This window comes from Scyliorhinus torazame, chromosome 4, assembly GCF_047496885.1.
Source record: "Scyliorhinus torazame isolate Kashiwa2021f chromosome 4, sScyTor2.1, whole genome shotgun sequence".
In the NCBI taxonomy this organism is placed as follows: domain Eukaryota; kingdom Metazoa; phylum Chordata; class Chondrichthyes; order Carcharhiniformes; family Scyliorhinidae; genus Scyliorhinus; species Scyliorhinus torazame.
The window spans coordinates 362,984,147-363,006,494 of record NC_092710.1 but is presented as its reverse complement, the minus strand read 5'-3'; the positions used below and the strand labels follow the sequence as shown (position 1 = coordinate 363,006,494).

The following is a 22,348-nucleotide window of genomic DNA, read 5'->3' as shown; positions in this document are numbered from 1 at the left end:
GTCACACACATCACAGTCACACCCACATCACAGTCACACCCACATCACAGTCACACCCACATCACAGTCACACCCACATCACAGTGTCACCCACAGCACAGTCACACGCACATCACAGTCACACACACATCCCAGTCACACCCACATCACAGTGTCACCCACATCACAGTCACACCCTCATCACAGTGTCACCCACATCACTGTCACACCCACATCACAGTCACACCCACATCACAGTGTCACCCACATCAGTCGCACCCACATCACAGTCACACCCACGTCACAGTCACACCCACATCACAGTCACACCCACATCACAGTCTCACCCACATCACAGTCACACCCACATCACAGTCACACCCACATCACAGTGTCACCCACATCACAGTCACACCCACGTCACAGTCACACCCAAATCACAGTCACACCCACATCACAGTGTCACCCACATCACAGTGTCACCCACATCACAGTCACACCCACATCACAGTCACACCAACATCACAGTCACACCAACGTCACAGTCACACCCACGTCACAGTCACACCCACATCACAGTCACACCCACATCACAGTGTCACCCACATCACAGTGTCACCCACATCATAGTCACACCCACATCACAGTCACACCCACATCACAGTGTCACCCACATCACAGTGTCACCCACATCACAGTCACACCCACATCACAGTGTCACCCACATCAGTCGCACCTACATCACAGTCACACCCACATCAGTGTCACCCATGTCACAGTCACACCCACATCACAGTGTCACCCACGTCACAGTCACACCCACGTCACAGTCACACCCACATCACAGTGTCACCCACATCACAGTTTCACCCACATCACAGTCACACCCACATCACAGTCACTCCCACATCACAGTGTCACCCACATCACAGTCACACCCACGTCACAGTCACACCCACATCACAGTCACACCCACATCACAGTGTCACCCACGTCACAGTCACACCCGCGTCACAGTCACACCCACATCACAGTGTCACCCACATCACAGTGTCACCCACATCACAGTCACACCCACATCACAGTCACACCCACATCACAGTCACACCCACGTCACAGTCACACCAACGTCACAGTCACACCCACATCACAGTCACACCCACATCACAGTCACCCCCACATCACAGTCACACCCACATCACAGTGTCACCCACATCACAGTCACACCCTCATCACAGTCACACCCACATCACAGTCACACCCACATCACAGTCACACCCACATCACAGTCACACCCACATCACTGTCACACCCACATCACAGTGTCACCCACATCACATTGTCACCCACATTACAGTCACACCCACATCACAGTCACACCCACATCACAGTCACAGCCACATCACAGTGTCACCCACATCACAGTCACACCCTCATCACAGTCACACCCACATCACAGTCACACCCACATCACAGTGTCACCCACATCACAGTCACACCCACATCACAGTCACACCCACATCACAGTCACACCCACGTCACTGTCACACCCACATCACAGTCACACCCACATCACAGTCACACACACATCACAGTGTCACCCACATCACAGTCACACGCACATCACAGTCACACCCACATCACAGTCACACCCACATCACAGTCACACCCACATCACAGTCACACCCACATCACAGTGTCACCCACAGCACAGTCACACGCACATCACAGTCACACCCACATCACAGTCACACCCACATCACAGTGTCACCCACATCACAGTCACACCCTCATCACAGTGTCACCCACATCACAGTCACACCCACATCACAGTCACACCCACATCACAGTCACACCCACGTCAGAGTCACACCCATGTCACATTCACACCCACGTCACAGTGTCACCCACATCACAGTCACACCCACATCACAATCACACCCACATCACAGTCACACCCACATCACAGTGTCACCCACATCAGTCGCACCCACATCACAGTCGCACCCACGTCACAGTCACACCCACGTCATAGTCACACCCACATCACAGTAACGCCCACATCACAGTCACACATACATCACAGTCACACCCGCATCACAGTGTCACCCACATCACAGTCACTCCCACATCACAGTCACACCCACATCATAGTCACACCCACGTCACAGTCACACCCACATCACAGTCACACACACATCACAGTGTCACCCACATCACAGTCACACGCACATCACAGTCACACCCACATCACAGTCACACCCACATCACAGTCACACCCACATCACAGTCACACCCACATCACAGTGTCACCCACATCACAGTCACACCCACATCACAGTCACACCCACATCACAGTGTCACCCACATCACAGTCACACCCACATCACAGTGTCACCCACATCACAGTCACACGCACATCACAGTCACACACACATCACAGTGTCACCCACATCACAGTCACATGCACATCACAGTCACACACACAGCACAGTCACTCCCACATCACTGTCACCCTCCGATGGATACGTTCTGCTGTGCGGTCACGTCCCCACCTGTACGCTTGCCGCTGTTATCGAATCGAGGGCCCGTGTTGGGTGTGTTTTTCGGATTCTGAGTCACATTATTCTCCCTCGTCCAATCAAAACTGTCGCTCGAGTCCTGAGTGAAACCACAGATTTGCTCATCCTCAAATCCACAGATTAGATCACCTGGAAAAACAGAGTGACCGAGAGAGTGACCGAGAGAGTGACCGAGAGAGTGACCGAGAGAGAAAGAGACCAAGAGAGAGACTGAGAAGTGACCGAGAGAGTGACCGACTGAGTGACCGCCTGAGTGACCGACTGTGTGACCAGGAGAGTGACCGAGAGAGTGACCGAGAGTGTGACCAAGAGAGAGACCGAGAGAGTGACCGAGAGAGTGACCGAGAGCGTGACCGAGAGAGAGAGAGACCGAGAGAGAGAGTGACTGAGAGAGAGACCAAGAGAGTGACCGAGAGAGTGACCAACTGAGTGACCGAGAGAGTGACCGACTGAGTGACCGACTGAGTGACCGAGATAGTGACCGAGAGAGTGACCGAGAGAGAGACCGAGAGAGTGACCGAGAGAGTGACCGAGAGAGTGACCGAGAGAGTGACCGAGAGAGTGACCGACTGAGTGACCGAGAGTGACAGAGAGAGAGACCGAGAGAGTGACCGAGAGAGTGACCGAGAGAGTGACCGAGAGAGTGACCGAGAGAGTGACCGGGAGTGACCGAGAGAGAGAGAGACCGAGAGAGAGACTGAGAAGTGACCGAGAGAGAGAGAGACCGAGAGAGAGAGTGACTGAGAGAGTGACCGACTGAGTGACTGCCTGAGTGACCGACTGTGTGACCAGGAGAGTGACCGAGAGAGTGACCGAGAGAGTGACCGACTGAGTGACCGACTGAGTGACCGCCTGAGTGACCGACTGTGTGACCGGGAGAGAGACCGAGAGAGTGACCGAGAGTGTGACCGAGAGAGTGACCGAGAGAGTGACCGAGAGAGTGACCGAGAGAGTGACCGAGAGAGAGAGAGACCGAGAGCGAGACTGAGAAGTGACCGAGAGAGAGAGAGACCGAGAGAGAGAGTGACTGAGAGAGTGACCGACTGAGTGACTGCCTGAGTGACCGACTGTGTGACCAGGAGAGTGACCGAGAGAGTGACCGAGAGAGTGACCGAGAGAGTGACCGACTGAGTGACCGACTGAGTGACCGCCTGAGTGACCGACTGTGTGACCGGGAGAGAGACCGAGAGAGTGACCGAGAGTGTGACCGAGAGAGTGACCGAGAGAGTGACCGAGAGAGTGACCGGGAGTGACCGAGAGAGTGACCGAGAGAGTGACCGAGAGAGTGACCGAGAGAGTGACCGAGAGAGAGACCGAGAGAGAGACCGAGAGAGTGACCGAGAGAGTGACCGAGAGAGTGACCGAGAGAGTGACCGAGAGAGAGACCGAGAGAGTGACCGAGAGAGTGACCGAGAGAGTGACCGAGAGAGTGACCGACTGAGTGACCGAGAAAGAGACCGAGAGAGTGACCGACTGAGTGACCGACTGAGTGACCGCCTGAGTGACCGACTGTGTGACCGGGAGAGTGACCGGGAGAGTGACCGAGAGAGTGACCGAGAGAGTGACCGAGAGAGAGAGAGACCGAGAGAGAGAGTGACTGAGAGAGAGACCGAGAGAGTGACCGAGAGAGTGACCAACTAAGTGACCGAGAGAGTGACCGACTGAGTGACTGACTGAGTGACCGAGAGAGTGACCGACTGAGTGACCGAGTGAGTGACCGACTGAGTGACCGACTGAGTGACCGAGAGAGTGACCGAGAGAGTGACCGAGAGAGTGACCGACTGAATGACCGAGAGAGTGACCGAGAGAGTGACCGACTGAGTGACCGAGAGAGTGACCGAGAGAGTGACCGAGAGAGTGAGCGAGAGAGTGACCGAGAGAGAGAGTGACTGAGAGAGAGACCGAGAGAGTGACCGAGAGAGTGACCGAGAGAGTGACCGAGAGAGTGACCGAGAGAGTGAGCGAGAGAGTGACCGAGAGAGTGAGCGAGAGAGTGAGCGAGAGAGTGACCGAGAGAGAGACCGAGAGAGAGACCGAGAGAGAGACCGAGAGAGTGACCGAGAGAGTGACCGACTGAGTGACCGAGAGTGACCGAGAGAGAGACCGAGAGAGAGACCGAGAGAGTGACCGAGAGAGTGACCAAGAGAGTGACCGCCTGAGTGACCAGGAGGGTGACCGAGAGAGTGACCGAGAGAGTGACCGAGAGAGTGACTGAGGGAGTACCGAGAGAGTGACCGACTGAGTGACCGAGGGAGTGACCGAGAGAGTGACCGAGAGAGAGACCGAGAGAGTGACCGACTGAGTGACCGAGAGAGAGACCGAGAGAGTGACTGAGAGAGTGACCGACTGAGTGACCGACTGAGTGACTGACTGAGTGACCGACTGAGTGACCGAGAGAGAGACCGAGAGAGTGACTGAGAGAGTGACCGACTGAGTGACCGAGAGAGTGACCGAGAGAGTGACCGAGAGAGTGACCGAGAGAGTGACCGAGGGAGTGACCGAGAGAGTGACCGAGAGAGTGACCGAGGGAGTGACCGAGAGAGTGACCGAGAGAGTGACCGACTGAATGACCGAGAGAGTGACCGACTGAGTAACCGACTGAGTGACCGAGAGAGTGACCGACTGAGTGACCGAGTGAGTAACCCTGAGAGTGACCGACTGAGTGACCGAGAGAGTGACCGAGAGAGTGACCGAGAGAGTGACCGAGAGAGTGACCGAGAGAGTGACCGAGAGACTGGCCGACTGAGTAACCGACTGAGTGACCGAGAGAGTGACCGCCTGAGTGACCGAGACAGTGACCGAGAGAGTGACCGACTGAGTAACCGACTGAGTGACCGAGAGAGTGACCGACTGAGTTGCTGAGACAGTGGCCGAGAGAGTGACCGAGAGAGTGACCGAGAGAGTGACTGCCTGAGTGACCGAGACAGTGACCGAGAGAGTGACCGACTGAATTTGGATACAGAAGATGTAATTAATTGGAGGAGCCAGGTCTCTCTGTAGTTTGTACTTTTGCCAATTGTTGTTAAGTTGAGCAGAAGAGTTTAACAAGTTAGAAAGATTTTCAGGTTGATTCTGAAGAGGGTCTGGACAGATTAGCAAATAAACTTGTTTTGTTAACTTTATTTATAAGTGGCATTTGAACTGCATTGGGTTGCTTAATTTGAATCTGTGGCAGGTGTAGATGGTGAGTTAAAGTTATTCCTTGTCTTTAAGAACGTTTAACTGATAATTGTAAAGCTATTTCTGTGATGTTAATGTGGTTAATTCTGTGTTTAAATTAAAGTTTGTTTTCACATTAACGATACCCATTGGTCAGAGCCATCCTGGAGCTGAAGGGTCCTTTGCTCAGAGTTTTAGAAATAAGAAATTGTTGGGGTTGTCGGCTGCTATCATAGCTAAAGCTGGGGTCTTGTCGGGAGGCGAACAGGCCATGTCGCTGGTTCGAGAATATCCTTACCTGATGGAGCAGGATATGAAGCAGCTGGAAAGACAGAGACAAATATCAATAACATTCAGAAATACGATACATTCGGACCACTAACCCAACATCTCAATCCCAAACAATGAAGAATAGCACAGAAACAGAGAGACAGAGAGAGAGGGACGGGGAGAGAGGGAGAGACAGAGAGACAAAGAGAAGGACAGAGAGAGAGAATCAGCGAGAGAGACAGACAGACAGAGAGAGAGGGACGGGGAGAGAGGGAGAGAGAGAGAGACAAAGAGAAGGACAGAGAGAGAGAATCAGCGAGAGAGACAGACAGACAGAGAGAGAGGGACGGGGAGAGAGGGAGAGACAGAGAGACAAAGAGAAGGACAGAGAGAGAGAATCAGCGAGAGAGACAGACAGACAGAGAGAGAGGGACGGGGAGAGAGGGAGAGAGAGAGAGACAAAGAGAAGGACAGAGAGAGAGAATCAGCGAGAGAGACAGACAGACAGAGAGAGAGGGACGGGGAGAGAGGGAGAGACAGAGAGACAAAGAGAAGGACAGAGCGAGAGAATCAGCGAGAGAGACAGACAGACAGAGAGAGAGGGACGGGGAGAGAGGGAGAGAGAGAGAGACAAAGAGAAGGACAGAGAGAGAGAATCAGCGAGAGAGACAGACAGACAGAGAGAGAGGGAGACATGGAGAGAGGGAGAGACAGAGAGAGAGAGAGAATCAGAGGGAGAGAGAGAATCAGAGAGAGAGAGAGAATCACAGAGAGAGAATCGGAGAGAGAGAGAGAATCAGAGAGAGAGAGAGAATCAGAGAGAGAGAGAATCAGAGAGAGAGAGAGAAACAGAGCGAGAGAATCAGAGAGAGAGAGAGAATCACAGAGAGAGAGAGAGAATCAGAGAGAGAGAGAATCAGAGAGAGGGAGAGAACAGAGAGAGAGAATCAGAGAGAGGGAGAGAACAGAGAGAGAGAATCAGAGAGAGAGAGAATCACAGAGAGAGAATCAGAGAGAGAGAGAGAATCAGAGAGAGAGAGAATCAGAATGAGAGACAATCAGAGAGAGAGAGAGAGAATCACAGAGAGAGAATCAGAGAGAGAGAGAATCAGCGAGAGAGAGAGAATCAGAGAGAGAGAGAATCAGAGAGAGAGAGAGAATCAGAGAGAATCCGAGAGAGACAGACAGACAGAGAGGGAGACATGGAGAGAGGGAGAGAGACAAAGAGAAGGACAGAGAGAATAAGCGAGAGAAAGAGACAGACAGAGAGAGAGGGAGACACAAAGAGAGAGAGACAGAGAGAGAGAATCAGCGAGAGAATCAGAGAGAGAGAGAGAATCAGAGAGAGACACAGACAGAGAGGGAGACATGGAGAGAGGGAGATACAAAGAGAGAGAGAGGGAGTGACAAAGAGAGAGAGAATCAGCGACAGTGAGAGAGACATGGAGAGAGGGACATGGAAAGAGGGAGACAAGGAGAGAGAGACACAGAGAGAGAATCAGCGAGAGAGAGAATCAGAGAGAGAGAGACAATCAGAGAGAGAATCAGAGAGAGAGAGACAGAGAGGGAGACATGGAGAGAGGGAGAGACAAAGAGAGAGAGAGAGGTAGTGACAGAGAGAGAGGGAGAGAGACTGTTATAACCTGCCTACTTACGATTGGCTGGGGACTAATGACTATCCCACAATCCTGTGGGAGTATGAACTTCCCCAATGAGGGGGGCGGAGAAACTCCTAGTATAAATAAGCTGGCCAGTTCAGGAACCAGCAGGAAGAAGAAGGTAGCAAGGGAAGTTACTGCTACTGTTATGTCTATATTGTTATAGTAAATAAACGTTATTATTTTGTATCCTAAAAACTCGTGCTGGATTCTTCGTGGCCCTTACAAAACTGGCGACGAGGATGGGATTGTCTCGGCATCGTCCGATTCGGCAGTTTGCGCCCGGTGACCCAGTGTTCGTTCGGAATTTTGCTGGTGGTGCCCAATGGGTTCCTGGTGTAATCTTTCGCCAAACGGGCCCTATATCTTACCAAGTGCAAACCCAGGGTCGTCTCCAGCGCAAACACGTAGACCAAGTCCGGTCCAGAAGATCAGCCCCTCAAAAGATTCCCCGCCCCCGGAGCTTATTTCTACAGCCGCAGAGACCAGAGACAAGGGAAGGTAGTCCTCACAATCTTCCACTGGCGCCTCACTCGAAGCCTGCGCAGGTCGTGACGGAACCGAATGGAGATAGAGACGCTGACATGACGGAGGCAGCAGACTCTGACTCCGAGATGGAGACACAGGATGCATCAGAGGGGGAATCCTCGGGCCCACGGGCCGTGGATGTACAACCGCGCCGTTCATCACGGAAGCATCGGTCTCCGTCTCGTTACACGCCGCCTGGTCCAGCGCCGCGTGCAAATGGTGTCCGGCCTGCGGCCAAACGAGTCCGACGCCCTCCTTCACCAGGGTCTTCGGTGGATTCCTTGGACTTTGGGGGGAGGGATGTTATAATCTGCCTACTTACCATTGGCTGGGGACTAATGACTATCCCACAATCCTGTGGGAGTATGAACTTCCCCAATGAGGGGGGCGGAGAAACTCCTAGTATAAATAAGCTGGCCAGTTCAGGAACCAGCAGGAAGGAGAAGGTAGCAAGGGAAGTTACTGCTACTGTTATGTCTATATTGTTATAGTAAATAAACGTTATTATTTTGTATCCTAAAAACTCGTGCTGGATTCTTCGTGGCCCTTACAAAAGAGACTGAGAGCAAGAGAGACAGAGGCAGACTGGGACAGAGAGATAGAGAGAATGACCGAGAGACGTGAAAGCGGGAGAGAGTGAGACAGAGAGAGAGAGGAAGAGAGAGAGACAGAGAGGGAGAGAGAGACAGAGAGGGGGACAAAGAGACAGATAGAGGGACACAGAGAGAGGGACAGACAGAGACAGGGAGAGACAGAGTGTGAGGGAGGGAGAGCTCTGTGACTTCTCTCTCTGATCACGATTCTCCCAAAAGGAACCAATGTTGTGAGAGAGGGCTTTTAGCCGCACGGCACTTGCCAGGTAAACACATGGCGATTCACAGCACTTGTTTTGAACGAGGGGCCTGAATAGGGGGACGTGGGGCCACACACAGGCCCGTTTAGTACAGTGTTTTAAAGGGTGTGACCTCCCGCCTTTTTAAAGGGTGTGACCTCCCGTAGCCCAAATGTACTATGGGAGGGAGGGGCCCGGCTCCCCCACTGCTCAACCCTGGCCTGATCTCATGCATGCACAAAACGCCAGCTTGGCGATGCCAGGGCGAGCCAGATGATACCAGCAGTGCCAGGGGTATCACGCTGCCCAAACGGCATGCAGCTGAGGGCCTCCCAGCCCCTGGCTAGACCCCGCCCAATGTGGCCGGGACGTACATCGCAACCGCTCGCAAGATTGGTTCTTGCGAGGTGTGGCGAGGGAGCGTTCTCCCAGCGATCATCAGCCCGGCTGTCGCGGCAAGCTCCGTCTGGGGCATTCGATTGTGCCCTCTGCCCCTCCCTCTCTCTCTGTCCGTCTCCCTGTCTCTGACCCTCTCTCTCTCTCTGTCTGTCTCCCTCTCTCTCTCTCTCTCTGTCTGTCCGTCTGTCTCCCTCTCTCTCTGTCTGTCTCCCTCTCTCTCTCTCTCTGTCTGTCTGCCTCTCTCTCTCTCTCTCTCTCTCTGTCTGTCTGTCTGTCTCCCTCACTCTCTGTCTGTCTCCCTCTCTCTCTGTCTGTCTCCCTCTCTCTCTGTCTGTCTGTCTCTCTCTGTCTCCCTCTCTCTCTGTCTGTCTCCCTCTCTCTCTCTCTGTCTCCCTCTCTCTCTGTCTGTCTGCCTCTCTCTCTCTCTCTGTCTGTCCGTCTGTCTCCCTCACTCTCTGTCCATCGCCCACTCTCTCTGTCCTTCTGCCTCTCTCTCTCTCTCTCTCTCTGTCCATCTCCCTCTCTCTCTGTCTGTCTGCCTCTCTCTCTCTCTGTCTCCCTCTCTCTCTGTCTGTCTCCCTCTCTCTCTGTCCATCTCCCTCTCTCTCTGTCCGTCTCCCTCTCTCTCTGTCCTTCTGCCTCTCTCTGTCTGTCCATCTCCCTCTCTCTCTGTCTGTCTGCCTCTCTCTCTCTCTGTCTCCCTCTCTCTCTGTCTGTCTCCCTCTCTCTCTGTCCATCTCCCTCTCTCTCTGTCCGTCTCCCTCTCTCTCTGTCAGTCTGCCTCTCTCTCTGTCTGTCCATCTCCCCCTCTCTCTCTCTCTGTCTGTCTGCCTCTCTCTCTCTGTCAGTCCGTCTGTCTCCCTCTCTCTCTCTGTCTATCTCCTTCTCTCTCTCTGTCTGTCTGTCTCCCTCTCTCTCTCTCTGTCTGTCTCCCTCTCTCTCTGTCTGTCTGCCTCTCTCTCTCTCTCTCTCTCTGTCTGTCCGTCTCCCTCTCTCTCTGTCTGTCTCCCTCTCTCTCTGTCTATCTGTCTGTCCGTCTGTCTCCCTCACTCTCTGTCTGTCCGTCTCCCTCTCTCTCTCTCTGTCTGTCCGTCTGTCTCCCTCACTCTCTGTCCATCTCCCTCTCTCTCTGTCTGTCTGCCTCTCTCTCTGTCCATCTCCCTCTCTCTCTGTCTGTCTGCCTCTCTCTCTGTCCGTCTGCCTCTCTCTCTCTCTCTCTGTCTGCCTCTCTCTCTGTCCGTCTGCCTTTCTCTCTCTCTCTCTCTGTCTCCCTCACTCTCTGTCTGTCCGTCTCCCTCTCTCTCTCTCTGTCTGTCTGTCTGTCTGTCTCCCTCACTCTCTGTCCATCTCCCTCTCTCTCTGTCTGTCTGCCTCTCTCTCTGTCTGTCTCCCTCTCTCTCTGTCTGTCTGCCTCTCTCTCTGTCCATCTCCCTCTCTCTCTGTCCGTCTGCCTCTCTCTCTCTCTCTCTGTCTGTCTATCTCCCTCTCTCTCTGTCTGTCTGCCTCTCTCTCTCTCTCTCTCTGTCTGTCTGCCTCTCTCTCTCTCTCTCTCTGTCTGTCCGTCTGTCTCCCTCTCTCTCTGTCTGTCTCCCTATCTGTCTATCTCCCTCTCTCCCTGTCTGTCTGTCTCCCTCTCTCTCTGTCTGTCTCCCTCTCTCTCTGTCCATCTGCCTCTCTCTCTCTCTGTCTGTCCGTCTGTCTCCCTCTCTCTCTGTCTGTCTCCCTCTCTCTCTGTCTGTCTGCCTCTCTCTCTGTCTGTCTGCCTCTCTCTCTCTCTGTCTGTCCGTCTGTCTCCCTCTCTCTCTGTCCGTCTGTCTCCCTCTCTCTCTGTCCATCTCCCTCTCTCTCTGTCTGTCTCCCTCTCTCTCTGTCAGTCTGCCTCTCTGTCTATCTGTCCATCTCCCTCTCCCTCTCTCTCTCTCTGTCTCCATCTCTCTGTCTATCTGTCTGTCTCCCTCACTCTCTGTCTACCTCCTCTCTCTCTGTCTCTGTCTGCATCTCTCTCTCTGTCTGTCCGTCTGTCTCCCTCTCTCTCTCTGTCTATCTCCTTCTCTCTCTCTGTCTGTCTGTCTCCCTCTCTCTCTGTCTGTCTGCCTCTCTCTCTCTCTCTCTGTCTGTCCGTCTCCCTCTCTCTCTGTCTGTCTCCCTCTCTCTCTGTCTGTCTCCCTCTCTGTCTCCCTCTCTCTCTCTCTCTCTGTCTGTCCGTCTCCATCTCTCTGTCTATCTGTCTGTCCATCTGCCTCCCTCTCTCTCTGTCTGTCTGCCTCTCTCTCTCTCTCTGTCTGTCCGTCTCCCTCTCTCTCTGTCTGTCTCCCTCTCTCTCTGTCTGTCTCCCTCTCTGTCTCCCTCTCTCTCTCTCTCTCTGTCTGTCCGTCTCCATCTCTCTGTCTATCTGTCTGTCCATCTGCCTCCCTCTCTCTCTGTCTGCCTCTCTCTCTCTCTCTCTCTGTCTGTCCATCTCCCTCTCTCTCTGTCTGTCTCCCTCTCTCTGTCTATCTGTCTGTCCGTCTGTCTGCCTCTCTCTCTGTCTGTCTCCCTCACTCTGTCTATCTGTCTCCCTCTCTCTCTGTCTGTCTGTCCGTCTGTCTCACTCTCTGATTCTCTGGAAAGATTTTATTTACAATGAATTTAGAGTACCTAATTCTTTTTTGTACCCACCCCACCCCAACCCCACCTCCCACCCCCACCCCCCACCCCCACCCCCACACCCCCTCCCACTCCCCCCCAACACCCCCTCCCACTCACCCCCACCCCCCTCCCAACCCCCACCCCCCCCTCCCACTCCCTCCCCACCCCCCCTCCCCCCACCCCCTCCCACTCCCCACCCCCCCAACACCCCCTCCCACTCCCCACCCCCCCCAACCCCCCCTCCCACCCCTACTGGCCGTGCGGCTGGAGGCTGATGGGGGATTGACAATTGTGGAGCACCTCACACATCCCAAGTGGATCCCTGCGGGTGGGCCATGTAGCCTGCGGGAGTCGCACCCTGAACACTGCGAGAGACAACATCACACACGCAGCGGCCAACATCCCAACACCCAGGGGGGCGGGACACAGCTTCCGGGACATGGCCATGGCCGGAGGGTGGGGGGGTGTCACGGGGGGGGGGGGGGTGCCTGGAGAGGTGGGCCAAGGGTCCAGAGGTCGGCCCGCATTGCGGTGAAAGTGTGATGTACCATTCGCCCCCCTCACCCATTATCTACCCCCCCCCCCTCCCCCGGTGCCCTCCGTGATCCTCGACGTGCTTGGCCCTCCTAACTCTAGCACTATGTCTAGGTGAGGTGGAGGCAGCCAGCTGCTTGCCTCGTCCCGTGGCCTTCGATGCCCCTGGCGGACGTCCTGTGGGGGCTCTGAGACCGGAGGGCGCTGGTTCACTTATTGGCAACACGTGCTCAGCTGTGCCACCTTGTCCCGCGCGCTGACACACGGCCTCATCAGAGGCCTGGAACTCAGGGGAGCTGGTGGCCACCATCGCTGCCCCATGGGGCGGGTCCGAGTGGCCACTCAGCACCCCCTTCTCCCGGTCGGTGCCCATTGGGCCCCAGGGTTCACCTTGGGACGGAGGGGCAGCTGGTTCGAGCCCCGGCTGCCCGTGCATCATCTGGCTCTGCCAGACCTGCCGGCTCCCCACGGTCTGCACCATCGTGTTGACGCCCTCGGTGATGCTCCTCAGAGACTGGGCCACGCCCTGCAGCCCCTCGGCCGTGCCCACCGGAGAGCGGGACAATCTCCGCAGAGTCTCGGCCGTGCCCACCGGAGAGCGGGACAATCTCCGCAGAGTCTCGGCCGTGCCCACCGGAGAGCGGGACAATCTCCGCAGAGTCTCGGCCGTGCCCACCGGAGAGCGGGACAATCTCCGCAGAGTCTCGGCCGTGCCCACCGGAGAGCGGGACAATCTCCGCAGAGTCATGGCCGTGCCCACCGGAGAGCGGGACAATCTCCGCAGCGTCACGGCCGTGCCCACCGGAGAGCGGGACAATCTCCGCAGCCCCTCGGCCGTGCCCACCGGAGAGCGGGACAATCTCCGCAGAGTCTCGGCCGTGCCCACCGGAGAGCGGGACAATCTCCGCAGAGTCTCGGCCGTGCCCACCGGAGAGCGGGACAATCTCCGCAGCCCCTCGGCCGTGCCCACCGGAGAGCGGGACAATCTCCGCAGAGTCTCGGCCGTGCCCACCGGAGAGCGGGACAATCTCCGCAGAGTCTCGGCCGTGCCCACCGGAGAGCGGGACAATCTCCGCAGAGTCTCGGCCGTGCCCACCGGAGAGCGGGACAATCTCCGCAGCCCCTCGGCCGCGCCCACCGGAGAGCGGGACAATCTCCGCAGCCCCTCGGCCGTGCCCACCGGAGAGCGGGACAATCTCCGCAGAGTCTCGGCCGTGCCCACCGGAGAGCGGGACAATCTCCGCAGAGTCTCGGCCGTGCCCATCGGAGAGCGGGACAATCTCCGCAGAGTCTCGGCCGTGCCCACCGGAGAGCGGGACAATCTCCGCAGAGTCTCGGCCGTGCCCACCGGAGAGCGGGACAATCTCCGCAGAGTCTCGGCTATGCCCACCGGAGAGCGGGACAATCTCCGCAGAGTCTCGGCCGTGCCCACCGGAGAGCGGGACAATCTCCGCAGCCCCTCGGCCGCGCCCACCGGAGAGCGGGACAATCTCCGCAGCCCCTCGGCCGTGCCCACCGGAGAGCGGGACAATCTCCGCAGAGTCTCGGCCGTGCCCACCGGAGAGCGGGACAATCTCCGCAGCCCCTCGGCCGTGCCCACCGGAGAGCGGGACAATCTCCGCAGAGTCTCGGCCGTGCCCACCGGAGAGCGGGACAATCTCCGCAGAGTCTCGGCCGTGCCCACCGGAGAGCGGGACAATCTCCGCAGAGTCTCGGCCGTGCCCACCGGAAAGCGGGACAATCTCCGCAGAGCCTCGGCCGTGCCCACCGGAGAGCGGGACAATCTCCGCAGAGTCTCGGCCGTGCCCACCGGAGAGCGGGACAATCTCCGCAGAGTCTCGGCCGTGCCCACCGGAGAGCGGGACAATCTCCGCAGCGTCTCGGCCGTGCCCACCGGAGAGCGGGACAATCTCCGCAGCCCCTCGGCCGTGCCCACCGGAGAGCGGGACAATCTCCGCAGCGTCTCGGCCGTGCCCACCGGAGAGCGGGACAATCTCCGCAGAGTCTCGGCCGTGCCCAGCGGAGAGCGGGACAATCTCCGCAGAGTCTCGGCCGTGCCCACCGGAGAGCGGGACAATCTCCGCAGCCCCTCGGCCGTGCCCACCGGAGAGCGGGACAATCTCCGCAGAGTCTCGGCCGTGCCCACCGGAGAGCGGGACAATCTCCGCAGAGTCTCGGCCGTGCCCACCGGAGAGCGGGACAATCCTTCAGGATGTCCTGTGTTCGATCAGAGACATCCTTGACCCTGGCACCAGGGAGGCAACACACCATCCTAGGGGTGTTGAAGGAGGAGGGTGGTAGATGCTCCTGTGGGGGGGAGAGATGTATCGGGGGAGTGGGGGGGGGGGGGACACGTTGGTTTCGACTCACCCATGCTGCCCAGTGAGGCACGATCAATTTGACTGGAGACGAAGTTGAATCTAAACTGAGGCTTTATTAGTATCAGATGTGTGGCCTCCCACAGCAGCTGACGAAATGGCTGCGAGCTGGAGGCCACGCATATTTATACCCCGCCTCCTGGGCGGAGCCAGCATGCAGGGGCCCAGGTGAACCTGCAGTGCAGTTTCTACCCCTAATATCAGAACACAGTGGTTTACCACATTCACCCCCGGTTAAAATTGAGTCCGGTGGGGGTGGTGGATAACTATATACAATTCGCAATTTTTAATATTGACAGAGCAGAAAAAAAATGTCTCTGGTCATCCGGCGGGCCGGTCAGAGCTTCAGCCGGTCCAGCGCCTTGATCGTCGTCGGGGATCGACGCAGTGGAGCCGGCGATGTTGGTGCTGTCGTGGTCAAAGTTGACTCCGGGAGCGTGCCGAAATCCTCTTCATCAACGGGTGTGCGCAGGGGGAGGACGGACAGTCCTGGAGGGGTGATGGGGGCGGCGGGGGAGGGAGGGTGGCGATGGGGATGGTGTGGGGTGGAGCCTGCTGGAGCCAGGTCCCTGAGGGAGACGGTATCCTGGCGGCCGTCGGGGAACGCCACGTAGGCGTACTGTGGGTTTGCGTGGAGCACCCTTTCCACCAACGGATCTGCCTTGTGGAGCCGCACATGTTTATGGAGAAGCACGGTTCCCGGAGCTGTGAGCCAGGTTGGGAGCGACACCCCGGATGTGGACTTCCTGGGGAAGGCAAAAAGACGTTCATGCGATGTACTGTTAGTGGCAGTGCAGAGTAATGAGCGAATGGAATGTCGTGCATCAGGGAGGACCTCCTGTCAGCGGGAGGCCGGGAGATTTCTGTACCGTGGGGCCAGCTGGACGGCCCTCCAGACCGTCCCGTTCTCCCTTTCTACCTGCCCGTTTCCCCGGGGGTTGTAGCTGGTCGTTCTGCTGGAGGCGATACCCCTGCTGAGCAGGAACTGACGTAGCTCATCACTCATGAATGAGGATCCCCTGTCACTGTGGATGTAGGCGAGGAAACCGAACAGAGTGAAGATAGAATTAAGGGCTTTAATGACGGTGGCAGACGTCATGTCGGGGCATGGGCTGGCGAAGGGAAACCGGGAGTATTCATCGATCACACTGACAAAATACGTGTGTCGATCGGAGGAGGGGAGGGGGCCTTTGAAATCCAGGCTGAGGAGTTCAAAGGGGCGGGAGGCCTTCACCAGGTGCGTGCGGTCCAGCCAGTAGAAGTGCGGTTTGCACTCCGCACAGACCTGGCAGTCCCTGGTGATTGTCCTTACTTCCTCGACAGAGTAGGGCAAATTTTGTGCCTTAATAAAGTGGTACAACCGAGTGACCCCTGGGTGACAAAGGCTGTCGTGCAGGGTCCGGAGTCGGTCTACCTGTGCGCTGGCACATGTACCTCGGGAGAGGGCGTCTGGGGGCTCGTTGAGTTTACCGGGGCGATAATTAATCTTGTGATTATAGGTGAAGAACTCGATTCTCCACCGCAAGATTTTATCATTTTTGATCTTGCCCCACTGTGTGTTGAACATGAAGGCAACCGACCGTTGGTCAGTGAGGAGAGTGAATCTCCTGCCGGCCAGGGAATGCCTCCAATGTCGCACAGCCTCCACGATAGCCTGGGCCTCCTTTTCAACGGAGCAGTGCCGAATTTCGGAAGCATGAAGGGTGCGGGAAAAGAATGCCACGGGCCTGCCTGCCTGGTTGAGGGTGGCAGCAAGGGCGACGTCCGATGCGTCGCTTTCTACTTGGAAAGGAAGTGTTTCGTCTACAGCGTGCATTCCAGCTTTGGCAATATCAGCTCTGATCCGGGCGAAGGCCTGTTGGGCCTCGGCCGTCAGGGGGAAATGAGTGGACTGTATGAGTGGGCGGGCCTTGTCCGCATAGTTTGGGACCCACTGAGCGTAATATGAGAAGAAACCCAGCAGCGTTTGAGGGCCTTGGGGCAGTGGGGGAGGGGAAGCTCCATGAGGGGGTGCATGCGGTCGGGATCGGGCCCCAGACTCCGTTCTGGACCATGTAGCCAAGGATGGCTAAGCGGTTTGTACGGAACACACACTTCTCCTTGTTATACGTGAGGTTGAGGAGAGTGACGGTGCAGAGAAATTTAGCGAGGTTGGCGTCGTGATCCTGCTGATCTTGGCCGCAGATGGTCACATTGTCTAGGTACGGGAACGTGGCCCGCAAGCCGTACCGGTCGACCATTCGGTCCATCTCCCTTTGGAAGACCGAAACCCCATTGGTGACGCTGAAGGGGACCCTAAGGAAGTGATATAGCGGCCGTCAGCCTCGAAGGCGGTGTATGGCCGGTCCGATTTGCGGATGGGGAGCTGGTGGTAAGTGGATTTCAGGTCCACCATCGAGAAGACCCGGTACTGTGCAATCTGGTTAACCATGTCAGATATGCGTGGGAGGGGGTACGCGTCGAGCTGCGTGTACCTGTTGATGGTCTGGCTGTAGTCCACGACCATTCGGTTGTTCTCCCCAGACTTCACTACCACTTGAGCTCTCCAGGGGCTGTTACTGCCTCGATGACTTCCTCCTGAAGCAACCGCTGGACCTCGGACACCCAGGCCTTATCCTGGGTGCTGTACCGTCTGCTCCTGGTGGCGACGGGTTTGCAATCTGGAGTTAGATTGGCAAAGAGGGAAGGAGGATCGATCTTTCGGGTCGCGAGGCCGCACACAGTGGGGGGGTGGTAAGGGTCCGCCGAATTTAAGGGTCAGGCTCTGGAGGTTGCACTGGAAGTCCAGGCCGAGGATAAGTGCAGCGCAGAGGTTAGGGAGGACGTAGAGGCGAAAACCGTGGAACTCTACGCCTTGGACTGTGAGCGTGACCATGCAGTACCCACGGATCGCTACGCGATGGGTTCCGGAGGCCAGGGAGATACTTTGATTGGTAGGGTGTACCATAAGGGAGCAGCGCCTTACCGTATTCGGGTGTACAAAGGTCTCGGTGCCCCCGGAGTCCAGTAGGCAGGAGGTCACATGGCCGTTGACTTTCACGCTGGTGGATGCGTTGGTCAGAGTGTGTGGTCGGGACTGGTCGATTGCCATGGATGCGAGCCAGGGTTGATCATCGGGTAGTGAGGCGGGCGTTGAGTTGGGGTCCTGGAACGCCGCGTTGATATACGCTTCAAAACAAGCTCGCCAGTGCTGGAAGTCCTTTCTGGCGTCGCTTGCGTGTGGATCCAGCTGCAGGCGATCTGGTTTCATCCGGAGGTCCATCTTCTGAATCAGATACTAATAAATTGAGGCACGATCAATTTGACTGGAGACGAAGTTGAATTCAAACTGAGGCTTTATTAGTATCTGGGTCGAAATTCTCCGCAATCGTCGCGATGTCCGCCGACCGGCGCCAAAAACGGCGCAAATCAGTCCGGCACCGCGCCGCCCCAAAGGTGCGGAATCCTCCTCATCTTGAGCGGCCGAGCCCTCACGTTGAGGGGCTAGGTCGGCGCCGGACTGATTTCTGTCCCACCAGCTGGCGGGAAAGGCCTTTGGTGCCCCGCCAGCTGGCGCGGAAATGACATTGCCGGGCGGCGCATGCGCGGGAGCGTCAGCGGCCGCTCACGGCATCCCTGCGCATGCGCAGTGGAGGGAGTCTCTTCCGCCTCCGCCATGGTGGAGACCGTGGCAAAGGCGGAAGGAAAAGAGCACGCTCACGGCACAGGCCCGCCCGCGGATCGGTGGACCCCGATCGCCCCGCGCCCCCCCCAGGACCCCGGAGCCCACCCGCACCGCCTGGTCCCCCCAGTAAGAGAGGTGGTTTAATCCACGCCGGCGGGACAGGCATTCCAGCAGCGGGACTTCGGCCCATCGCGGGCCGGAGAATCGCCTGGGAGGGGCCCGCTAACGCTGGTAAACCACTGTGTTCTGATATTAGGGGTAGGACCTGCACTACAGTTTCACCTGGGCCCCTGCATGCTAGCTCCGCCCAGGAGCCGGGTTATAAATATGCGTGGCCTTCAGCTCGCAGCCATTTCGCCAGCTGCTGTGGGAGGCCACACTTCAGGGACGAGGTTCTCCAACCCCCCTGCCATCTTGGACGGCAACAACGGACCCCAGTGTCGATGGCTCCACGGGGTTCGAGGAAGACGCTCAAGCACTACGATCACGTCTGGCCTCAATGACGCTGGATCAAGCACGGCCCTGGACGCTCCAGACGACGACAACAACGGTGCTGATAAACGGGCACGAGACACCATGCCTGATCGACTCCGGGAGCACGGAGAGCTTTATCCACCCCGACGCGGTAAGACGCTGTTTTTTGACCATCCGTCCCAGTGCGCAAAAGATTTCCCTAGCTGCAGGATCCCACTCCGTACAGATCAAAGGCTTCTGCATAGTGACCCTAACGGTGCAAGGGAGGGAGTTTAAAAACTATAGGCTCTACGTCCTTCCCCAACTCTGCGCGCCCACATTACTGGGATTAGACTTCCAGTGCAATCTGCAGAGCATAACCTTCCAATTCGGCGGCCCAATACCCCCACTCACTATCTGCGGCCTCGCAACCCTCAAGGTTGAGCCCCCATCCTTGTTTGCAAACCTCACCCCGGATTGCAAACCCGTCGCCACTAGGAGCAGACGGTACAGCGCCCAGGACCGGACGTTTATCAGGTCCGAAGTCCAGCGGTTGCTTATGGAAGGCATAATCCAGGCCAGCAACAGTCCCTGGAGAGCGCAGGTGGTAGTAGTAAAGACAGGGGAGAAGCAAAGGATGGTCATTGACTATAGCCAGACCATCAACAGGTACACACAACTAGATGCGTACCCTCTCCCCCGCATATCCGACATGGTCAATCGGATTGCCCAATATAAGGTCTTCTCCACCGTGGACCTCAAGTCCGCCTACCATCAGCTCCCCATCCGCCCAAGTGACCGCAAGTACACAGCCTTCGAGGCAGACGGGCGATTGTACCACTTCCTAAGGGTCCCATTTGGCGTCACAAACGGGGTCTCGGTCTTCCAACGGGAGATGGACCGAATGGTTGATCAACACGGGTTACGGGCCACGTTCCCGTATCTCGACAACGTATCTGCGTATCTCGTATCTGCGTATCCCGTATCTGCGGCCACGATCAGCAGGACCACGACGCCAACCTCCAAAAATTCCTCCAGGCCGCTAAAGCCTTGAACCTCACGTACAACGAGGACAAGTGCGTGTTTAGCACAAGCCGGCTAGCCATCTTGGGCTACGTAGTGCGCAATGGGATAATAGGCCCCGACCCCGAACGCATGCGCCCCCTCATGGAATTTCCCCTCCCCCACTGCTCAAAAGCCCTAAAACGCTGCCTGGGGTTCTTTTCATATTACGCCCAGTGGGTCCCCCAGTACGCAGACAAGGCCCGCCCCCTAATACAGACCACGACCTTCCCTCTGTCGACAGAGGCTTGCCAAGCCTTCAGCCGCATCAAAGCGGATATCGCAAAGGCCACGATGCGCGCCATCGACGAGTCCCTCCCCTTCCAGGTCGAGAGCGACGCCTCCGACGTAGCTCTAGCGGCCACCCTTAACCAAGCGGGCAGACCCGTGGCCTTTTTCTCCCGGACCCTCCACGCTTCAGAAATCCGCCTCTCCTCAGTGGAAAAGGAAGCCCAAGCCATAGTGGAAGCTGTGCGACATTGGAGGCATTACCTGGCCGGCAGGAGATTCACTCTCCTCACGGACCAACGGTCGGTAGCCTTCATATTCGATAATGCACAGCGGGGCAAAATTAAGAACGACAAGATCTTAAGGTGGAGGATCGAGCTCTCCACCTTCAACTATGAGATCATGTACCGTCCCGGAAAGCAGAACGAGCCGTCCGATGCCCTATCCCGCGGCACATGTGCCAACGCACAAATTAACCGCCTCCAAGCCCTCCACGAGGACCTCTGCCACCCGGGGGTCACTCGGTTCTACCATTTTATAAAGTCCCGCAACCTCCCCTACTCCGTGGAGGAGGTCCGTACAGTCACAAGGAACTGCCACATCTGCGCAGAGTGCAAACCGCACTTTTTCAGGCCGGATAGAGCGCACCTGATCAAGGCTTCCCGCCCCTTTGAACGCCTCAGTTTGGATTTCAAAGGGCCCCTCCCCTCCACCGACCGCAACACATACTTCCTGAATGTGGTGGACGAGTACTCCCGTTTCCCCTTCGCCATCCCCTGCCCCGACATGACCGCGGCCACAGTCATTAAAGCCCTTAACACCATATTCACACTGTTCGGTTGCCCCGCATACGTCCACAGCGACAGGGGGTCCTCCTTTATGAGTGACGAGCTGCGCCAGTTCCTGCTCAGCAACGGTATAGCCTCGAGCAGGACGACCAGCTACAACCCCCGGGGGAACGGGCAAGTAGAGAGGGAGAACGGCACGGTCTGGAAGACCGTCCTACTGGCCCTACGGTCCAGGGACCTCCCAGTTTCACGGTGGCAGGAGGTCCTCCCGGACGCTCTCCACTCCATCCGGTCGCTACTGTGTACTAGCACTAATCAAACGCCTCATGAGCGCCTCCTTGTCTTCCCCAGGAAGTCCTCCTCTGGAACGTCGCTGCCGACCTGGCTGGCGGTCCCAGGACCCATCTTGCTCCGAAAGCACGTGCGGGCGCACAAGTCGGACCCGTTGGTCGAGAGGGTTCGCCTCCTCCACGCGAACCCGCAGTACGCTTACGTGGAGTACCCCGACGGCCGACAGGACACGGTCTCCCTGCGAGATCAGGCGCCCGCCGGCAACACGCACACCCCACCGACACCAATCACCCCCTCCCTGCCACCGGCGCACCCCGCGAGCGCCCCCTTCCCGGGAGGATCGGTCCTCCTCCCAGGTCCGACCAGAAGTGAAGCTGAAGCAGAAACCGTAAGGCTCCCGGAGATGACAACACGGGAACAAGCACCACCGCCGGGGCCGAGGCGATCGACACGGACGACCAGACCGCCCGACCGACTCGTGGCATCGATGTAACACTACAATGTTGCGAACTTTAACTAGAACTCTTTCCTTTTCCCCCTTTTACTGTAAATAGTTCAAAACAAAAAAAAAAAACCTCTGTACATGCTGTGATGACATGCAAAAGTTTTCCTCCCAGGACCAGCCTTGTAAACCCTTACCACCATACGAAGCACCACCCCGCCGGGTTCATTTTTAACAAGGGGTGAATGTGGTAGTATGCATTAGGGGTCATGTGGGACTGTGAAGCCGTGATGTCATTGGCTGACAGATCCCGGGTCCTGGTTGGCTGTTGATCTCTAGCTCCGCCCTGAAGGTGGAGTATAAGAACCAGGAGTTCTCCCCCGCAGGCCAGTCTGCTACTGAACTGCGGGGAACAAGTCACGCTTAATAAAGCCTCATCGACTGCATCTCTATCCGTCTCTCGTGAGTCATTG

The 22,348-nt window shown here is 56.9% G+C and overlaps 1 protein-coding gene across 1 annotated transcript in view; it reads right to left on the bottom strand.

The window, feature by feature from the left end:
• LOC140411222 (MAM domain-containing glycosylphosphatidylinositol anchor protein 1-like) overlaps positions 1-22,348 on the bottom strand; it is an 875,194-nt gene that overhangs the window by 156,442 nt on the left and 696,404 nt on the right. Inside the window, exons 12-13 of the mRNA XM_072500330.1 lie at positions 6,019-6,042; positions 2,535-2,690 (exon numbers count right to left, since the gene is read on the bottom strand). Coding sequence (XP_072356431.1) covers positions 2,535-2,690; positions 6,019-6,042 — 180 coding nt within the window. The remainder of the gene's footprint in view (positions 1-2,534; positions 2,691-6,018; positions 6,043-22,348) is intronic.